Genomic DNA, 21,831 nt, shown 5'->3' on the forward strand with positions numbered 1-21,831 from the left:
TGGGGGCACAATGGCGAGGGATGGGAGAGCGCCCTGGGGTCCTGCGGGTGACGGGGCGCAGCAGGCGCCACTTATTGCCAGTGCGTGTGTGTGTATATGTGTGTGTAGATGTGTGTGTGTGTGAGAGTCATTATTGACATGACAGAGGGCATAAACTCTGTGTTTGTCATGCCCTTCTTGTCCTCAATACGCCTCATTGTCTCTTAAGCATGAACACACACACACACACACACACACACACACACACACGGGAGCAGCTTCATGGCTGGCTGCTTGGCGTCATTGAATTGATGCGTTTCTCATCTTTTTCATGCCCCTCAGACATTCCGTAACATATTCGGACTAATTATGACGAGTCGGATGGATGACGTTCTGAAGCGTTTGCGGTCCCCGCTTGCATTAGGCGCTCCTTCAAGTGCACGAAACGCGCAATATGCGACGGCGTTAATGGAAATGTGGTGGTTCAGCAGATGTATTATGTCAGAAGACATTTGGTCAAGCTCAAAGCTTAGCAGAGTTTGGAGAGTCATCAAAGCTCCCCATGGGTAGTGATGAATATTTTACCGTTTTACAATTTAGAATCTTCTTCCAGTCGAGTTTACATGGAATTTGGTAGTCAATGGAGGAGAAACTCCGTTTGGCTTTGAAGGACAACTAGAAATGGAGAAATGACCCTTAAATGGAGGCTTTGAACTCAAACGGCCGACTTTCTGACCAGTCGTGGCTTTTCATCTTTTATAATAGTTTCTTCTTTTATAATACATCTCAGTTTCTGAGCCGTGATTGGTTACGACCTGAGCGGTAACTGTGATGTCATTTTCAAACGACAATAAGTGACAAAATGGCCGCCGCCTTAGCTAGATAAAAACAAGCTATTTGTTTATTTCTTATCCCACAACTAAAACATTAATCACAACATATATCATTCAAAAATATTCTAAATATATGCTAAAACGGCCGACTTTCTGACCAGTCGTGGCTTTTCATCTTTTATAATAGTTTCTTCTTTTATAATACATCTCAGTTTCTGAGCCGTGATTGGTTACGACCTGAGCGGTAACTGTGATGTCATTTTCAAACGACAATAAGTGACAAAATGGCCGCCGCCTTAGCTAGATAAAAACAAGCTATTTGTTTATTTCTTATCCCACAACTAAAACATTAATCACAACATATATCATTCAAAAATATTCTAAATATATGCTAAAACGGCCGACTTTCTGACCAGTCGTGGCTTTTCATCTTTTATAATAGTTTCTTCTTTTATAATACATCTCAGTTTCTGAGCCGTGATTGGTTACGACCTGAGCGGTAACTGTGATGTCATTTTCAAACGACAATAAGTTACAAAATGGCCGCCGCCTTAGCTAGATAAAAACAAGCTATTTGTTTATTTCTTATCCCACAACTAAAACATTAATCACAACATATATCATTCAAAAATATTCTAAATATAAAATGTTAATTTTCCCTTTAAGATGAATATGAAGAATAATAAAAATAATGCTCGTAGCATTCAGCCCCATGTTAAATCTCGGTTTGCTGCTTTTGTAAGCTCAGGACGCCTTCTCACCGGCGCATAATAAATGTGACATCACTTCCTGCGGCGGGGAAACGTCGAGCCGACACACTCATTCATAATTTACAGCAAAAACTATTTTGGAGTTTGTGATTTTTTTGACTGTAAAAGGCGGGTGTTCTACCGGAGAGGCGTTTCCGTGGTAACCACCCGGTTCAACCCATTGTTCCGACACACACACTTGGTCTGTCTGTTTAATTAGGTCCATTAAGAAGTCTGGTGGGCTGGGATCAATCTTCGCCCGAATGCTTGCTGACTAATTGAAGCGTTAACAGGGGGGGGAGGGTGGGGTTAACGGACAGATCAAAGGCGTTGATAATTAGCCGTGAGGGAAGAGTGAAAATTAACAAGGAAGGGTGCTGGAGCTTTATTTGATTCGTTTTTTTTTATTTTCACTCGAGGACGAGCGAGTGTTGATAAGCTTTCGAATGAAGACATCATCCATTCTCACCTGAGGTGTGAAGAACATCGAGAAGAGGAGGACGACGAAGAGAATGAGAGAGGGAAGTCAAGACAAAGAAGCTAGTTGATGAAGTTGAAGACCAGGAAGTGAAGATGAAGTCAAGGAAGATGAAGAGGGAAGAGAAGAAAAAGACAAGAAGACAAAGGATGGCGAGATGAAGTCAGCCTGGTGAAAGAATGAACAAGTAACACCAACACCCCAAAAATAATGAAGCGTGTGTGTGTGTGTGTGTGTGTGTGTGTGTAGCCTGCAGGGTTGCTGCAACTCTTAGCCCTGATGTCCATCCGGCCTCGATTACAGCAGGGCCCGCCAGGCTTGCATCACACACACACACACACACGCACACACTCTTGTGTGTTTTCCAGTGCACGGGAGGCTTTATAACATTTTATCTTGCACTCCTCCTCTTGCATCCTCTCTTTCTTCAAATCCTCCTCACTTGCATCTTTCCTCGATTCCTTTCTTTCCAGCCGTCCCTCCTCTCACTGGCTCCTTCCGTTTCCTCTCATCCATCTTCTGGTGCACCTCCTTTTTTTGTTTCATCTTGGCAAAAAGGAGTCAAACACATTAAATATGGGAGAATGCATGCAGTTATATTCCCCCCCCCCCCCCTTTTTTTTTTTTTTTTTTTTTTTGTCGCTGCTCTGCGTCTCCCCGACCGACTGAGTGAGATTGCGCTCTTTCATAATGGAGGAGCATACTCAAGCGTCTGGGCTCCATGACAAGTTCCTCCTGGTGTCGCCTCCTCCTCGGGGAGCGGGAGCTGCGTCTATGAATATGATCCCGCTCGTCTTCTCGTCGTACCCTGCGCTGTCGGCTACTGCCAGTTAATAAAATAAAATAAAAAGTTGGGTATATCACCAAAGATATGAAGCTAAAGTTGATTGCAGATGCTAACATGCTAACAGGTGGTATGCAGCAAATTAGATTTTGTGTGCGTCTGTGTGTTAGTGTGCGTTTTTGCGTTCCGTCAGTGCAGATGATGAATCAGGCAGGCGTTAGCATTTCCTTGACCGTCTCAGGGACGTGAGTCACCTTCACTTTGCTGTTAAGTCCAACCAGGAGAAGAGAAGTGGATGAAGTGAGACATAATGAGAACACTCAAGTGAAAAGGGGAGAGAAAAAAAAAAAACAAGGAGAACCTGAACTTTGGTCACTTCTGATGTTTTCACTCATGGCAGTTTCTCCTGAGGCGACGCTCGGAGCTGACATTTGTTGTACGATTATCTTCTCATAGTTGAAACGGATAACATCACTGTGTTCATGTAGGACAACAATGAAATGATGCTAATAGCTAGCATGCTAGCGCGAATGTTTGGAGAATCTGTAGGTAGACTGCTAACCTGCTAACTGTCGGCTATGCTAACATGAAATCAGCGCTAAGACAAAAATTGCATGAGATATTTAAAACGATAAATGTTATTTAAACGACACTCTTCTACTTTATTGCAAAGTCTTTCAATTCTGAAATCATATTTGAAACATCTCACAAACACGCCATGTGAGGCTCAACAATCTGCTTTGCGGCAACCACTTCACAATCGCCTACAATGGATTTAAGCCATGACAGGACTCAGGAGACCACCCCCACTCTTCAACACACACACACCAAAATACACACATCAAAAACGCACACAGCAGCTTTACAAGATTGGACCAAATTGGCCGAATGCTGCTGTTTGTTGGATGAAAGTGTGCTGCAGTTTGTTCACATAATGGAACAAATCTGAGCCTTTGTGTGTCTGTGTGTGTCTGATATTCACAAGTGCATCAAACTTGATCAGAGACTCCGGGTGGATTAATTCCATTCATCACAGTTTGTGTGTTCTTCTATTTGTGACAGTGTTTGTGCGTTAGCACGCTCGCTGGATTTGCACGTCTCCCTATAAATAGTTGCATTTCACTTTCAGATAACAGAATATAATTATTTGGACCGCTTTTTAAAATAGTTTTAAGTGTTAATTTGGGAAGACTTGATAAATTGCTAATACGCTAACAGCCGGTATGCTAACGTGTTGCTTAGCCTGTTGACAGTTGATTTGACTAACCGCCATTTTGTTTGAGCTAACTAAATGATCATACTTTGACTTCGTCGCATCGTCAAAAGGAACGCCATGACTTGAAATGAGCACACGGAGAAAAATACACAAACATGCTGGAAAACACACACACCTACAGACACACACAGATGAAAGAATACGCGCAGCGATGCTAGGGTGTCGATGCGTCTTTATCGCTGCAGATGACAGTCGCAGATAATTCCCTTTGAGTCACGGAGAGGAAATCCCTTCACCAAAGTTGAAAGCGCGACGGGCTGATGCGCAAACACACACAAACACACACACGTTGTTTAAAAATACTGAATCTGAGCTGCTATCTTTTTTTCCATATGCTAGCATGTCAACGTTAGCATGCTAGCATTTAATACAATTACCATAAATTGATTTTTAGATCTCAACTCTTAACCACTTCGAAATGTCAGGTTGCTATGTAGCATGCTAGCATGTTGTCAATTGTCATAGACACTAATGAGAGCATCTCGCAGGAGTACACGCGTGTACAACGGCGTGACGCGTTTGCGGCGGACGCGCTCGCACACTTGTCAACGCGGCGCGCTATCAATAATATACGAGGCGCCTCATTAAACATTTAGGACTTTATTTTTTAATGGCCGACAAAAGTCCTCAGATATTCATAATTCAGACGAGCGCCGCATCGCACCGGATTCGTCTTCCTCCTCGGGCGCCGTGACCACGCTGCACATAAAGCGCGGATCCCGGATCCTCCTCATCCTCGGCCTCATCCTCCCTGGAATCGCGATACAAACCCTTAACGCTAAGCTAGTTGGTACGCTAGTTCAAATAACTTTTTGCTAACAATGTTTCAAGAGGCCATTATTAAGAACATGAAATTTTACGGGCGTGTCTATCATGAAGGGACCCACAAAAAGAAATTTGTCTGTCACAAGAAGACCCACCAAAAATGGACACTTTTGGACAAAATTTCACCCAGAGTTCAGTTCAGTAGGCCATTAAATGTTCTTCCACGTTTTATCTTCATGTTTACGTCCTAGTTTCATCGACTAGTGTAATCAAACATACTCTACACACACCAACTTGTCTCTTCGGAGACAGTCTCCACCCGTCTGTTCCTCGGAGGTGATTAAAACAAACGCAGTGAATTATCGGTAAATCCCGTTCGACCCGTCCGCTTGGCCCACTTCCCATGATGCCTTCCCCATCCATTTCTGTGTTTAACATCACATTTTCCCCCGTTTTGATTTGATTCTTCATTCTCCTCTTTTGTGATTTTTCTTTGTTTGTTTTGGTTGCTTCACGATTTCCTCTTTTTGGTCTCCTCCGTCTTGATGTTCTTCCCCGTCTGATCTGGCCGCCATTGATCGAGGCGTGTGAAGCCGAAGCGGACTGGAGCCGAGGGCCTCTGAGCTGTTGCATCGGGGGCCCCGCAGGGTCCGCGTTGCTCGGCTCCGTGGGAAAGAGGGAATGGGTTTGGCGGGAATAGAACAATAATGCCAATGATGCAAGCACCTCATCATTTTTCCTCAGTGGCCATATTTCATTTGGAGTCTCGCTATCACTGCAGGAGTTCAAATATGGATCCACTTGTGATCCTTTGTTGCTGTTTTCTGGATATTTAGGAGAAAATGCTGTTTTCCAAATCATCTCTTCCTTCTTTTATGTGTTTGACTTCATTTTCATCATCTTCTCCACGCAAAAACCACAACTTGCAGTCCTAAGTGACTTTTCATGTTGCTCCTCGCTTGGCCTGCACGCTTCTCCTGAGAGTTTCCGTCAGGATTCTTATAGACGAGGGGGGGGGGGGGTTAGGGATTCGCACAAACTTAAATGCACATAAAGACACTTACACACACACTTGCACTTACACACACGTATGTCACATGTGTCGGAGATAACGGGTCGCATATAAACAGGAAGTCGGCCATTTTGTTTTGAAGCAGCTCTTTCTTTGGCAAACTTCCGCATCGGAATTTGCATAACTGAACTCCATCAGACAAATGAGATTTGCCAAGCTTGTATTATTATTATTTTTTTTGCCTATTGTCTCATGCGTCAGAGTTTGACAATCACTTTGAGGATTCGCCATGAAAACTGCATGTGGCTGTAATTATTATTATTTTCATTTCCTGCATTGCTCATCATCATCAGCGCAAATGAGCTTTAATTAAGTGTGTGCCTGCAGGACTTTTCCTTTGTGTGTGTGTGCGCACTCGCGCACGTGTGTGTAAAGTAGGCCAGTCTATAAGGTTGCTAATTAGGATGCAGCAGGCCTCTGTCCGCTGGATCCCACGGACCAGATGGAGAGCCCGGTTCACCAACAGAAGCGTGTTTGTTTGTTCGCCGGTCGAGACGACTTGGCTCGCTACCGTTTCTGGAGTTACGTGACCTCGCTCTAACTTCTACGCCAATCCGAAGTCGCACACAGACGAGGGAACGAGAGCTTGTCACATGTCAATTTGACATGTCGCCATGGCACCCGGCCCCCCGTGGGGACACCTGTGCCGCTGCGGGTTGCCATGGCGATGCATCCCACCCCGTCAATCACAAATCTTTGGCACACAACTTTCCAAATTAAAAGCCCAGCGTGCTCGCTTCAAGCTGTTTATTTGTCACCCCCAAGTCGCAAACGATGAACCCTGATATGGCAAAAATAAACGAATGCTCGGCCACCCTAATGAATATGAGTTCTCGTACGTCTTTGATTTATTTCTTTTGCCGTCATTCCATCACTCCACCTCCCACCTGCTCCTTCCTCCCCCAGAGGCATGTTGTTTTCCTTCCCTTTGCTAATTGACGCTCCTCCGGCATCCAGGAGCTTCTACTCCTTCTTTCTCTATTGCACCAGCGCCTTCATGCCGAATAACATCAAGTAGCAGTCGCTTCGCGTCTGCTTCCTCCCGCGTGGTTGAAAAGCTGCCGGTGTGACACAAACACGAGTACACAAACGTGTACACGCTGACGTTAAAAGACTTTGGAACATCTTTCACTTCCTGCGCTTATTTGCTTTAAGTTGATGTGAAGGTTTGGCAGGATGAACTTCAACAATGTTCACACTCCAAGCGGGACGTTTTTTTTTGCGCCTTACTAATTTAGAAGCAACACAATATAGCGGTTTATAATAAGGTCGACTTAAATTCAAATCTGGCCCTGAGATTCAGTGGGCCACGGGAAATGACCCCGCGGGCATCTCCAAACTCGTATTCATGAGGCGTCACCTCGCCGCATAAAAAAGTACAGCGGACGCCAATTGACAAAAGAGCGGCTTAACAATTCTTACGACAGCGCTCCTTTCGTGTCAGACAATCGTCAAGCTAACGCGTGTGCGGTCAGCGCGCTTTTTTAACATGTCCGCCGTCTTCCGGTACGCTCCAGCAAGCTGCCTCCACGTGCGTTACTTTGACTTAGTTGAGGTGAAACTCTTCTTCTTTTATCCATCCATCCTTCTACCTGCTTCTTCCTCACTTGCGAGCCGTCAGCGCGCGTTGATGTTGATTGTGCTAACGGGCCGAGTTCCATTACTCCGCTGGAGGGGCGTAGCGGATGTAAAAACAAGACGCCATTATTCCGCATTTAACCAGCTAGGAGTGACGAGCGTAAAATATTCAATAATTTAGACAAGGACACCGAGTTGTTCTGTAGATTTTTTTTTAGAAGCATTTTTAGCATAAGCTAGGTAGCTAAATTTGCAACGTAGATTTTTTTTAGAAGCATTTTTAGCATAAGCTAGGTAGCTAAATTTGCAACGTAAATTTAGCTAGCTAGCTAGCTTATGCTAAAAATGCTTCTAAAAAAAAATCTACAGAACAACTTGGTGTCAATATTACAACACAATTGCTCATATATTATAAAAATTTCCAAAAATACTTTTATATATTACAACACAATTGCTCATATGTTATAAAAAATTCCAAAGGTATATCATTTGAGATTAAATAAAATCAGTCAAGCTGTAGCAAATCAGTCTTTTTTTTTTTTGACCAAAGCAGAATTTATTTTAATGCTCCTCTGACACAGTTAGTTGGCAGAAGTTGACACAGAGTTGTTGTTTTCCAGTCTTCTTGACAAATCCCTCCACGGAAAAAAAAAGAAAGTACACGACCCAGAGTTTCAAAACAAAAACCTGTGTCTTTTTTGTCAGCAACGTCATGAAAACAAAAAGAAAAATGTGGCTGTTGTCTTCCCGGGGAACAGGAAGCGGATAAAGGCGCTGGTTGACTAATGTCAGCGCGTCCCCTCGGGGCCTTGCGGAGACGCTAGCTTTCATGACGCCAACTGAACAACGCGCCGTACTTGCTAGTTTAGCTACAAAGCGGGGAGACGTAACAACCGCTAACGACGGTGACAAAAGGAGAACAACAGCTTGAACACACAAAACAACACTTGAGTTTGTCGAGTTGATGCCACGATACGGTAGAAATGACGAAAGCGCGGCGCAGTGTTAGCAAAAACGAAACAACTCAATAATGTGCCTTCTGATTGGCTCTCGCCGTTTGGGGTCACGGTGTCGCTTGTTGTTTTTGACATGTCACCGAGTCTTTGTCCTTCTCCTTCAGGTGACGAATGGTACCTGTGCCGGTTGACTCTGAGCTCGCTCAGTCAGGCCCACCTGCAGTGGACCATGTTCCCGGTCCCCTACCTGGCGGCCGTGGGGCCCGACTCCGCCCCTGGGTCTGTGGTCTACCGCTTGTCGTCACGGCAACGTGACGACGCCCTCGGACAGCCGCAGTTCCTCCTATTGGACGGTGAGCGTTTATACTTCAAATCGAATATTTATTCCCCGTTAGTCGCGTTGTTGACTTTATTGAGATTTTGCTAAGCCACGCCCCTTAAGACAAACCGACCTATCACAGCACATGTGCCATTAAATCCTGATGAATATGTAAATTTGTTCGTTTATATTTATCCTCACATGCAAATAAGAATGTATATGTATTACCTGTCATGAATTTTCATGCGGTAAACCTGCTTTAGCTCGGAGCCCCGCAGATTTAGCTAAATAAAAAGTGACTTGTTGAATTTCAATTATCATCAAGAAACAGGGAAAAAAAAAATCGCTGTTAAACGCCACGGCCCCCCCATTGCTAAACGCTCCCCTGGGGGGCCGAGAAGGCTCCCACGTTGGGGAATAATAGGAAGCTCTCCAGAGAGGCGGCGAGGTGGGCGGATGGAAGCCCGTGGCTGTGGATTTTTGTATTTTTATATAATTTTTTGGAGCGTAAGAAGATATTTTAAGAGTTGATTATTTTATTTTACTGCCTCCCTTTGGCGTAATGCGACGACGTGTGTCCTCACAAATAATCCACTAATTTAACTTCTTCTTAGATCTTGCCAATGTAGACTTAAATGAGATTAAGTCACACTTCACACAATTCTATTTTTACACGCACAGCGTTGTTGGGTGCACCGTTTCATGAGAGCTACGAAAATAACGACGGCCACTTTTTCCCGAAATGTTGGAAGCGGCTCAAGTGTCCACTGTGCAATTCCGCGCTTGAGGAACTCGGTGATCTATTGTTAATAGAAAACGGTGGTCCTCCATCCACCACAGTTGATGATGAGCAGCAGAATGGCGGCAGAATGGAATGATTGACAGGTGGGGTGCAGCTGCGACCAGTGGAGACCCTCTGGTCAACAGCTGAGGATCCCACGTCCTCTTCTTCCTACCCTTCATCTTCATCATCTTCAGCTGACCTCTTTTACCTTGGGCTCTTTCCAAAATATAGAAAAATCAATGCACAATATTGAATATAAAAATTATTTGGGTTTTCTTAATTAAAAACAGAAGTTCATGGAATAATGTGCAACTTGGCTATTTTTTATTTTTAACACAGTAGTCGTTCAATAATGCAAAATGTTTTTCTGCCGTTGTCAGGCGGCATGGACTGCTTCGAGGTGGACCGCCGCTCGGGTGAAGTCAGGACCACGGGGCGCCCCCTGGCCCCCAGCCATGAGTACCATCTGCAGGTTCAGGCCGTGGACGCCGCCGGTCACAAAGGTCCGCCGGCCACCGTGTCGGTCCTCGCCGGCTACCGTCCGCCGCAGTTCACCAACGTCACCTACCAGCTCAACGTGGCCGAGAACATGGCCGTCGGACAGCCGTGAGTGCCAAGCGTCTTAATTCATTGATGGATGGATGAGGATGGAGGATGGAGTTTGGAGGCAGCATGACAGATGAAGAGGACCCAGATGCAAGAGTGTGTGTGGCCCGAGGCTGAGAGTTTGAAAGTGTGGCAAATTCAAATATTTATTAAAAGCGAGGTCTGGATAAACATGAAGGGATATGTGCTTGTGTGTGTGTCTGTGTGTGTGTGTGTGTGTGTGTGTGGGTTCCCTTCGGGCTTCTGGCGCAAAGCACATTGTGTTAATAATATCCGAGTGTCCATGCCACCCTGTGAGTTGTGTGTTTGGGGGGCATGTGTGTGTGCGCGCGCACCCATTTGGGTCCATTTGATGTGTCGCCCGTGTCACATTTAGCTGGCATTTAAAAAAAAAAAAAATTGAGTCTCGCTCATTTGTTAATTCGAGAGTTCCATAGTGCCTTGCAAAAAAATGAGCTTTTGTGGAACCTGTAACTTTGATTTTGAAGGTTTCGTAACTCTGATTTACCAGTAGGGGCACGTGAGCTCCCTCTTGTGGTCAACGAAGGAATCACTGTACATTCAGTTGTATTTCACTTTTAACCACATATTTATTATTATCCAAGAACAATGATTATCATTCCCAAACTGTTTTGTGCGTGCAGTGTGGGGGCGGTCCAGGCCGTGTCCTTCCAGAAGAAGCCGCTGGCCTACGTGTTGCAATCCAATCCCGGCAATCTGTTCAGCATCAACCAGGAGAGCGGCGCCCTCAGCCTCACTCGCGCCGTGGACTACGAGAGCGGGCACAACGTGCACACGCTGCAAGTCCGAGCCTCCGAGAGCGACACCGGCCTCAGCGGCGTCAGCGAGGTACGAAAAAAAACAACAGACGTGACGGGCCACTTTATTAGGAACACATCCGCTGGCGGGGACTTAAGTGTTTTTATTTCCAAACTTGTCTCGGGTGATGACTGTCCAGCTTCCAAGCGCCGCTGCTGAATCAGACGTTGTGATGCAACGCACCAATTTGCACACTCGCCGCCATTGACCTCGTTTCCATCGGGGTGCTTGATGAAAAGTCAGCACATCAAAGCTGCGTTCGCAAGCTCCGTGATCAGACGCCATCGCCGTCGCACTTATCCACACGCTCTTTAATATACACACAAATTGTGAGGAAACTTTGCCAACTGCTCATGGGAAGCCTTGAAGATGTCATAGCGTTAATACACAACACACACACACACACTCGCACATGTACACGCTTACCTGGAGGAGTCCATTATCACCTTCCCTGCTGTCCAGATGTTGGTAAGTGCTTTAAAATGGCTACCAGTGGCCCCTGAAGGCTTCGGCGACTCTATTAGCTTGGCTGGCTAATCCAGCCCAAGAGTGTGTGTGTGTGTGTGTGTGTGTCATATGTGCACGCTGCCTCCTCCTCAGTGACACTATTTATAGTGTACCTCACGGTCGCATCTATAGGTTGTGTTGCCTTCAGCCCCAAAGGACATTTGAGAAGAAATGTCACGCGGCACGCGATATTGTGGAGTCGCCAGAAGTTCGAATCAACTGAAAAAAATAAATAAAACAGGAAGTGAAACAGAGCTCATTGCGTAATAACGCCAAGATGCCACCTACAGGTTGTGGTGCACATAACAGACGAGAACGACTGCACCCCCGAGTTCCTGCACTCCATCTACACCCGGGACAACGTTCCTGAGAACGTCGCACCCGGAACGTCTCTGCTACAAAGTAAGATCTAAAACATTCCATCTCACATTGCGGGAGGATTAAAAGTCCGATCTTATCTTCAGTTCTGGCCCGGGACAGCGACTCGGGCGTGAACTCGGAGCTGTCTTACTCGGTCCACGGCGACGACTTTGACATCACTTCGGAGGGCGTGGTCAGCGCCGCCCGCCGGCTGGACTACGAGCGGCCCAATCACATCTACGAGTTCCTGGTGGTCGCCGTGGACGCAGGAACGCCGCCTCGCACGGGAACCGCCTCCATACGGATCCGGGTGGCCAACACTAACGACGAGACGCCCGTCTTCTCGCAGATGGTGTATGACAAACGCAGATTTGAAGAAATTAGTTTAGCCATTACTAGATGAGCTAGGCTATCTGTTAGCATATTAGTAGAAGCTAGCAACAAGTAGAAGAACACTTTTATGACTCTACTCCATTTGTTTCCAGCTACAAGACATTCTTGAGCGAGGACGCAGGCCCCGACACCCTGGTCGCCATCGTCCACGCCAACGACCCCGACGGCGACGGCGTCTCGTACGCCATCACGGGCGGCAACGAGGATAGCAACTTCCAGTTGGACAACCAAAAAGGTGAGGATTTCGTTTAATAGCCCAAATCTCATTTTAATTTGGAGAACATACATTTTTTAAAAGGCACCGAAAAGAAACGATAGCAAAAATGTAAATGCACTTCTAATTAATTCCAATTATTTTGTCACGGCTTTACGCAAATCATAAACATACAGCCGTTTTTTTTTTATGAGAAACACAAAACCGCGTTGACGCTAGTTCTCCCTGGGTAGTCGGTATGTTATTTGTTAGCATGCATTAGCATAACCACATGCAACGGTGACAGAAACGTCGACGCACACACAAGTACCACCGCTGTTGCCATGGCAACCGGTATATCAGGGACAAAGCTAGCGAGTCCCCAAACAGGCGTGCATATATAAAAACGTGAATACACACATAATTATTTATTGATATTCAGGCGCATTGCTCATGTTTATCTTTTTGTGTGTTTTGCACCTTATCGCCCGCTACACACACACAGAGAACACACACACACACGCACGGCAAAGCTCTAAACACATAAATGGCTATAAGAATGTTTTATTGTTACCCTCACATGGCAGATAGCCTTTTCGCTCGCTGGGATGTTGGGCTTTGTCACTTCAAAGTGTGGAGTAAGTATTTTCATCCCTGGCAAAGCTGCTTACAGTTTGTTTGCTGTGTTATGCTAATGGCCGCCTGATTGTTTGCACATGAAAACGCGACATTGTTTTTTTTTTCTCAACAACGCCGGATAATATATGAGGTTTTGGCCACCCATGTTAAAATGTTGTACACAGTGAAAGGTAAATTCCCGATCAATAAATGGAGAATGGAAGTACTAAATGGTGGAAGGAAGGGTTTCGATATTATTTCCATTGTTTGTTCGAAGGCATCATTAAGCTACGGCGCAGCCCTCCGCCTCGACTGAAAGGCCCTCAGTACGTCCTCACCATCACCGCCACCGACGACAACGCGTCCGGCGGTCCGTACCCGCTCAGCAGCTCGGCTCAAGTCATCGTCGGGATCAACGACATCAACAACAACAAGCCCGTCTTCCAGGAGGTGCTTGTCGTTTCCGAGCGTCTCCTCCGTTAAAAGATTCAAAGTGATCCAACGGCCGCCGCGTCTGTTGTAGTGTCAGAACTACAGTCTGAAAGCCGCCGTTTTGGAGAACCAGCCCCCCGGGACTTTTGTGCTGAGGGTCCAGGCCCAGGACGCCGACATGGGGGTGAATGGAGAAGTCAAGTACGGCATCATGCACAGGGACGGGGTGTCGTCCGGATTCGACATCCATCCAGACACCGGTAGGTATCGATGACGTAATATCAATTCACCCATCGATCTTATTGGCCGTCTTTGTCGATCAGGCGCCATCACCACGGCGATGAGTTTCGACCGGGAGCGGCAACGCGAGTTCACGCTGTCGGTCACGGCCACCGACCAGGCCGAGGAGCCGCTCATCGGCATCTGCCAGATCACCGTCCTGGTCGCCGACCAGAACGACAACGACCCCAAGTTCGAGAACAGCCGCTACCAGTGTGAGTGTTTGTCAGTCGGTCGTTAGCCGTCAGTCTGCATCGACGTCAGGCCGCGAGGCGGGCGGGGGAGGGGGAAGACGGAGAGATGAAGGCGCTCTTCAGGCGTCCATGTTGTTTGTTTATTTGTTTGTTTGCGTGTTTTGATAAGCGTCGCGTCACAAGTTGTCCTCGTCACATTAGCGCACGAGGACATCGTTAAGTATTTAGCGTCGGAATCGTCCCGGCATGCGTGTGTGTGCGTTTGAGCGTTCATCATCGTACAATGAAATCCATATTTGATTCATTCATTAAAATGAATGAAAACAGAACGCCATCAAACAGAAATTCCCAAATGTGTGTCCTTCAAATTAAAAGAAGGCTTCCAAGATCAGATTAAGCTTTCTGGTTTTTTTTTTTTTGCGTGATGAGCGTTGACATTCGGCATCCAGTCAGCAGGATTTCCAGAAAAGTCCGAATGTCAGAATGCTGCGCTTCTTCTTCCACGTCTGCTGTCACGTCGCTCGCATCAAATATTCAACGTGAGCTTTGCCGCTCTGTCCCGGCCTCTCGCAGATTTCCTCCGAGAGGACACGGCCGTAGGGACCAGCTTCCTACGGGCGGCGGCGCACGACGACGACCAGGGCAGCAACGCGGCCATCGCGTACTCGCTGTCGCCGCAGAAGCCGGCCTACCTCCACATCAACCCCAGCACCGGATGGATTTACGTCAATCAACCCATCTCGCAGGTGAGGTGACACATTTGCCCTGCTCGGCTCCGGCTGGGCAATTTTAATGATTCTCCTGGGCTGGCAGACGTCCAAGATCAGCCAGCAGATCGTGGCGTCGGACGGCGGCAACCGCAGCAGCTCGGTGGAGCTCACCGTCATCATCACCAACGTTCACAACCAGCCGCCGCACTGGGAGCAGCCCGAGTACTGGGTCACCGTGCCCGAGAACACCGTCAGGGACGCCAAGATCCTGGTAAGAACAACTCGGACCATCTCGCACTCCGTTCTGACGGATGGAAGAAATATAAACTCCAAAATCTTTGTGATATTAACCAACTTGATGGAAATGCTGAAGCCCAAGGTTGCAACGACAATAGAATGTTTGGATGTGTGTACCTAATGAAGTGGCCCTCAAATCTCCCCCGTCTGGCTCCTTGCTCTCCACTCGAGTGCTAATCACACGCCGGAGGAGCGCTAGTTTTAAATTTAGCCGTCCTGTTAATTACACCGCTAACGAGGTAGCGAGGCAGTCTGTCATATTTTTTTTTCCTTAATGGCATATGTGCTGAGATTATTTTTAAAACCATACAAAAGTTCTTCTCATCTCCAAAACTTTCTAGGTAACATGTTTATGTTGTAGTGAATGTGGCGGACTGAAGAATTTTTATACACAAACTTTATTTATACTAAACAATAAATAAATAAATAAATAAATAAAATTATTAATGCTATAGTCTGTATAGAGAAAAAAATATATTAAACATATTTTTGTTTTATTTTTGGTGGAAGTTGGAACGGATTAACAGCAATCTATTCATTTCAATGGAGAACAAGGATTTGAAATATGAATCTTTTGCGTCACGAGCATGGTTGCGGAGATGAATTCTAAAGGCACTCAAGCGTTGTCCATGTTATATCGAAGGTTCCTCTTGTTCACGATAATCCCTCAGGGTCACCAAAAAAACGTACGGGCCGTATAATTAAATAGCTCCTCTCTTCGGAATCTATCGGTGTTAATAAGCATCAGCGCGCAAAATAGAAATAAAGTCAACGGCTGGAAAAAAAAGTCACATTGTCGAAGTATTCCGATTACATTCAGGCTGAGAGTCTTTCTGTGTTTGAACTGCTCGGACAGCGTTTCTCACTCAGCGGAAAACGTAATACTTTCCTTGGAAACATTCCTACCGACGCTTTTTCTTTTTTTTTTTCCCCCTCATCTTTTCTCGACCAAGTATTTTTTTTTTGTCAGAGAAGAAGATTGAGGTTATCCCAAGGTCAACAACAGAGCAAAAAAAATAAACACACATAAAAGTCTCAAGTTTTTCACTTTTGATTTATGAGCGCTCCAAATTTGACTCGAGATCCACCGACTTGATTTCTTTGTGCTCCGAGAAGAATGTTCTGGAATGTTCCGCCAGGCTGCTCCTCGTTGTCCTTACAAGGCTGACGCGCAGCCTCGCAGCGCTCAAAGGTGAAGCGCGCCAGGCGTTCTTTTCACGCGTCGTCATGGCGACCCGATATTCGGAGCGTCTGATTTTTGTCAAAAGGCGACGTGAAGAAAAAAAAAAAGGATGACCTCCAACGTGTACTCTGCTCTCATGAAGTCAAACTTTCGTGTCGCCTACTCCAAATAAAAACGATTTTGTATAATCGAACGAATGCCCCTCTCTCAGACGGTGAAGGCCACGTCTGCGCTGGGTGACCCGCGGGTGACCTACAACTTGGAGGAGGGTCAGGTGCCCGAGACCAACATGCCTGTACGCTTCTACATCAAACCAAACCGGGCGGGCGGCTCGGCTTCCATCCTGGTGGCCGAGAACCTGGACTACGAGACCACCCGCTTCTTCGCTCTCAGGGTCCGAGTCCAAAACGTCGCCGCCGTGCCACTCGCCTCCTTTGCGACCGTTTACGTCAACGTGACAGGTGAGAGTCAAGTTCCCATTGGTAGGTTTTTCCCAAAACTTTTTTTATTTATATTCATAGTTTGTTAAAACAATACATTTCAATAATTAATTTGTATTCATTTAATTTTTAATAATTTATTCTTATTTTTTGTCTTGGAAATGGATTTATTTAACCCCTTAGTACATGAAATAAAATATTTTTATTGATATTATAATATTAGAATATATTAAAATATATATTCTAATATATTATATTTATGGTAATCAATTAGCCAATTATTTCATGAACAGTTTATTTATACAATTAATTAAAAATCCTCTCACGCTCTCCCATGACGTCTTCGTTCTTCAGATGTGAACGACAACGTTCCATTCTTCCTGTCCTCCACGTACGAGGCCACGGTTCCCGAGGGGGCCGAGGTGGGCACGTCGGTGGCGCAGGTGTCGGCCATCGACTTTGATTCGGGCCTTCACGGCATGGTAAGACCCTCCCTGCCGCCCACGTGAATAGTCTTCCCCCATTTGATCAGCAAAGGAACCCGCCATCGTCTTTCCCGCTGTGTAGGTTCACTACACCATCTTGAAGGATGAGAGCGGAGACTTCGCGTTGTTCAGCATCGACCCGATGAGCGGCGCCATCGCCACGCGGGCTTCCTTCGACCGAGAACAGAAAGCTTCCTACCTCATCGAGGTCCAGTCGCAGGACGGCTCGGAGTCGGCAAGACCGGGACAGCAGGGACACCCCAATACGGGTAACCATCTCGGAACCAGTACCGACCCGACACACGGTACTGACTGACAACGTGATCCTTCCAGACACAGCCTACGTCCGAATCTTTGTGGCCGACGTCAACGACAACGCGCCGACGTTCCCGCGCTCGGTGTACGAGGTGAGCGTGGAAGAGGACAAGGAGGTGGGCTTCGTCATCATCACCGTCACAGCCAACGACCACGACGAAGGTCAGTCACGGACACAAGATGGCGCCAAAGCCACGGGTGATAGGAAAAGGGTAACACGGCACAATTGCTACAAATGCTACTAAAACAAGAACAACAAAGATTTTTTCCTTTTAGATTTCATTACCCAACATGTCACAATCCAAACTCCACGAATCCCCTCCGCCGACCTCCTCCCCTCGTTAGCGAGCGCCACCGCGTCCCCCTGAGCCAGATAGTTTTGATGCTTTTGTTTGTCTTTGTCCCACGCTCGTCTTCCTCCTCCGCTCTCCACCAATGAGCAGCGGGGGGCCGCAAATCAACAACAGCGGCTCCTTTCTTTGCTTCGTGGTGATGACGGCGGATGCCGGCGACGCCTGGCAGCCTCCCGGGGCTCGGCTTGTTTTCACTTTTTGCACCTTTCGCTTCCTCTTCTGTGTCGTGCTATGGGAGACGCACACACCAGTAGTCCTGATTGACTTTATTATACAATCTAAAGTTAAGTTTCAAACCCAAAAGAAAATTAAATGTTCAAGGTAATCCTCGAATGAAAGCCTGCTAGCTTCAAGCTAATATATCATGTAAAACACCATAGACCGGCTAACGTAAATTAGCATGGATGGTTTTATCTACTCGGGGGGGGAATTTCAACACCACACTTTCCAATATTTGAATTTTAGCCTTCACGTGCAGCCGAAGAAAATCCCTTAGTATATTTACTTCCTCATCTTACTATATAGCGAGAGAAGTGCAAACTCGGGGATGGATGAATCCCCCCCTCCACTCCACTCCCCCCTCGTAAAGCTGATTAGTCGGTGCAGCTCTTTGTCACCCTGTGTGATTTCCGCATCCTACTCGGCCCTCCGACTGGAAAATGTGCCGAACTAAGTGCGTCTGCTAATGAGATCAAAAGGCTGTTTAAGATTCTGCCGAGTTGGCTCTTTAGCAGCGGTGTCGCCTGGAGCTCCGCGCGCACACACTTAAACACTTCGGCACATTTACAAACAACACACACACACACACGTCGGCCACGGATGGGCACGCTCACTCTTTCTTACACACACACATCCTTGTGTCTAGTAAGCCACTAAGAACCGACACATAAAAAAACAAAACCAACATTATCGTACTAACATAGACCATTGCGGTACCAACGCAATAAAACGAGAGCGTAACAGACCATAATAACCCAGAACCAATCGATCCAACACCGAGTCATCACAGAACCAACATGTGGTTTGAAGTACCGTACCACTCCAGGGACTTTTTTTTTTTTTTTGTACATCATGAAACTTTGAGCTGTGAGTTATGAGGAGTCCTTCAGAGCACGGTGGACCTGTAGTCACAGCTGGGGGACAACTTCCCCCGAGGGTCCACCTCACAAGGAGCCCTCTACTGACCTTCATCTCATTTTAGAGCCTCCTGCTGGGTCGCCAATTAAATCAGCACCTAGGAGTGTGTGCGGATGTGTGTGTGTGTGTGTGTGAGAAGAGGGCAATGCCATATGGCCTGCTTGATCATTAGTGAAGCTGCTGCAGGCGAGGAACCACTGCAGCTACTCCCCTTGTACACATTTCAACACACACACACACACACACTGGTCGCTACAGATCGTGCTCAGAGGCCGTGAAGGACCGGTGAGCTTTAGCTTTCACACACACACACACTCGCAGGAGTGTTGATGAAGGTCCTGCATGTCTCCACAGATGGTGATAGCCTGCTAAGTTCTCCTCGGTGCCAGTAAATGTTGAGCGAGCCTCGACCCAGACGGACCTGCCTCTGGGCTCCCATCATGCATCTGTCCATGAGTGTGTGTGTGTGTGTGTGTGTGTGTGTTTACCAAGGCCAACTGTGCAAAACTCATTTTGGTTGGAATTCGACTGATATTTTGTTTCATGCTGTTGTCGACCGCTAGCTAGCTCGCTAGCTACCAAACTTATCTAATTTAAAGAATATTCATGAAGATGCTTATACAACACAAACGTAAACATGCCAGAGGTTTGCTCGTTTGCATATGTCGTCGTCCCTTGGCAGGTGACAAAAAAAGAAAACGTGCAAAATATGTAAATGTGCTACACACGTGCCACACAAGTGTCAGAGATCACAAGAAAAGTCGTACGTGTGTACCTAATGAAGTGTCTCGGGACTTGCAGAGCTACATTTGATGTCTTCTATGACTAGTCCTCAATCATCTTAAAATATCAAACGTCCCATTTTTCATCACAGGTGCCAACGCCAAGCTACGCTATCAAATCGCGGCGGGCAACACCATGGGCACGTTTGACGTGGAGCCCGAAGTGGGCACCATCTTTGTGGCGCAGCCGCTGGACTACGAGATGGAGCAGCGCTTCGAGCTGCGACTGGTGGCCTCGGACGGCAAGTGGGAGAACGAGACGCTGGTGGTGGTGCAGGTGGTCAACCGGAACGACGAGGCGCCCGTTTTCAGCATGAGCGAGTACCACGCCGTCATTCAGGAGGAGCTCACCGAGCTTCCTGTCTTCATCATGGAGGTGCGTCGCTCATATTTCTTGACTTTGTGTACATGTCCCAATATTTTTGTCCAGTATTTTGCATTTTCTTCCATTTTTGTCTTCTGGATGTCCCAATACTTTTGTCCACATTTTTACTTTCACTTCCAGCGAGTGTCGCAATACTTTTGCCCAAACTCCACAGTTTCTCCTCATGTTTTGTCGTCCCAATACTTTTGTCTACTTTTTTCCTTTTAACTTTTGCGTCCCAATACTTTTGTCCAAAGATCACATTTTCTTCCCAATACTTTTTGTTCACTTCACGGGGTCATTCCACACCTTGCAAGCGTGCGACGGCGTCAGACGTCCTCTGAGAACTTCCCTCCTCCTCTTTTTTTTTTTTTTTCCTCCCTCGTTCATCCGCCATTGGTCACACCTTCCCCGCCGTAACGCTCTATCAGATTAGCAAAATGGAGGCACGCCGCAGAGGGCCGGGAAGTAATCCGCCGTGTCACCCGGTCCTCCGCCCGGCCTCGCTTCCCCCGGAATTGATTTGATGTGCGCCCGCCCGGCCGGCCCGGCCGCCATGGCGTGCCATCCCCCCTTGCCCTTTTCTTCATCCCACAATCCAACAGATGGGGAAAATCCAATTTAAAACGAACGCTCCTCACCTCACCTGTGCTCCGGCCGACCTCTTCATCCTCCTCTTCCTCCTCTTCGTCCATCGTATTTAGAAAACAAATCATTTTCCGAGCAATTAAATGAAATGGATGATTTATTGTGCCGACGGGATCGATCCGGTCGCCATGGCAACGCAGGGAGGAGGTGGTGGGATCACATCAAAGCTTTCTGTAAACAAGAAGGAGAAACAAACACTCCAAAGTGTCATTTTGGTTTCTCTTCTTCGGCGACGTCGCCGTTAAGCGTTAATTGCACGCTGACAAGCCGGCTGGCGTCGCCGAGGGAGATAAAAGGACGGCGAAGGTTTTATTTCCGTGCGGCTGCTTAATGAAAAACATGGCGATAAGACGCCAGGTGCTTATTGGATTGCTTGGTCAGAGGATCACCAAGTTAATACTCTTCAAGCTCAACTCATTTGGTGGACCGCCGTGACGACGTGGGTCTGATATTTTTTCCAGGTGTCCGCCACCGATCCCGACCAGGACGCTGACCAAAGCGCCGTGAGATACTCCCTCCACGGACAAGGCGCCGGCGGCGAATTCACGATCAACGAGCGCACCGGGAGGATCTACGCCCAACGCCGTCTGGACCGGGAGGAACGTCCAGCCTGGAGGTTTCTGGTCCTGGCCACGGATGAGGGCGGGTCGGGACTCACGGGATTCGCCGACGTTCTCTTGGAGGTCCGTGACATCAACGACAACGCGCCGTTCTTCCCGTGCCCGGCGTTGGAAGCGGACGGCTGCTTTGTGGGCCAAGTGGCCGAGAACTCCCCCGCCGACACCTCCGTCATGGAGATGAGAGCGATGGATTTGGACGACGCCAACCAAGGGAAGAACGCGGCACTGACTTACAGCATCGTCAAGAACGTCCGCAACGAGATCAACCTCAACTTGTTCTCCATCAACGCCACCACGGGGACCATCTACACCGTGTTGCGCTCGCTCGACCGGGAACTGGAGGAGCGTTATCTGGTAGTGGTGGAAGCCCGAGATGGTGGCGGATTAGCCGGGACGGGGACCGCCACCATCCTGGTTTCGGATGTCAACGACCACCCGCCCATCTTCTCCCAGAGAGTCTACACTGCTCAGGTGAGTCCACCACTCACTCATTTCAGTTTTCAAGATCTCAAGGGTTGGCTTG

The 21,831-nt window shown here is 47.2% G+C and overlaps 1 protein-coding gene across 2 annotated transcripts in view; it reads left to right on the plus strand.

Moving 5' to 3' along the window:
• The window catches only part of si:dkey-22o22.2 (neural-cadherin), a 40,717-nt gene that overhangs the window by 9,968 nt on the left and 8,918 nt on the right, over positions 1-21,831 (plus strand). For both annotated transcript variants that reach the window (XM_049730636.2, XM_049730637.2), the window contains exons 2-18: positions 8,635-8,823; positions 9,954-10,179; positions 10,824-11,028; positions 11,796-11,907; positions 11,970-12,219; positions 12,351-12,493; positions 13,347-13,519; positions 13,593-13,761; positions 13,825-13,995; positions 14,548-14,720; positions 14,788-14,955; positions 16,376-16,625; positions 16,959-17,086; positions 17,172-17,358; positions 17,423-17,566; positions 19,769-20,052; positions 21,150-21,779. In XM_049730636.2, the coding sequence (XP_049586593.1) occupies positions 8,635-8,823; positions 9,954-10,179; positions 10,824-11,028; positions 11,796-11,907; positions 11,970-12,219; positions 12,351-12,493; positions 13,347-13,519; positions 13,593-13,761; positions 13,825-13,995; positions 14,548-14,720; positions 14,788-14,955; positions 16,376-16,625; positions 16,959-17,086; positions 17,172-17,358; positions 17,423-17,566; positions 19,769-20,052; positions 21,150-21,779 (3,602 nt within the window). The remainder of the gene's footprint in view (positions 1-8,634; positions 8,824-9,953; positions 10,180-10,823; positions 11,029-11,795; positions 11,908-11,969; positions 12,220-12,350; positions 12,494-13,346; positions 13,520-13,592; positions 13,762-13,824; positions 13,996-14,547; positions 14,721-14,787; positions 14,956-16,375; positions 16,626-16,958; positions 17,087-17,171; positions 17,359-17,422; positions 17,567-19,768; positions 20,053-21,149; positions 21,780-21,831) is intronic.

The sequence above is a fragment of the Syngnathus scovelli genome, chromosome 9, assembly GCF_024217435.2.
Source record: "Syngnathus scovelli strain Florida chromosome 9, RoL_Ssco_1.2, whole genome shotgun sequence".
NCBI classification, from domain to species: domain Eukaryota; kingdom Metazoa; phylum Chordata; class Actinopteri; order Syngnathiformes; family Syngnathidae; genus Syngnathus; species Syngnathus scovelli.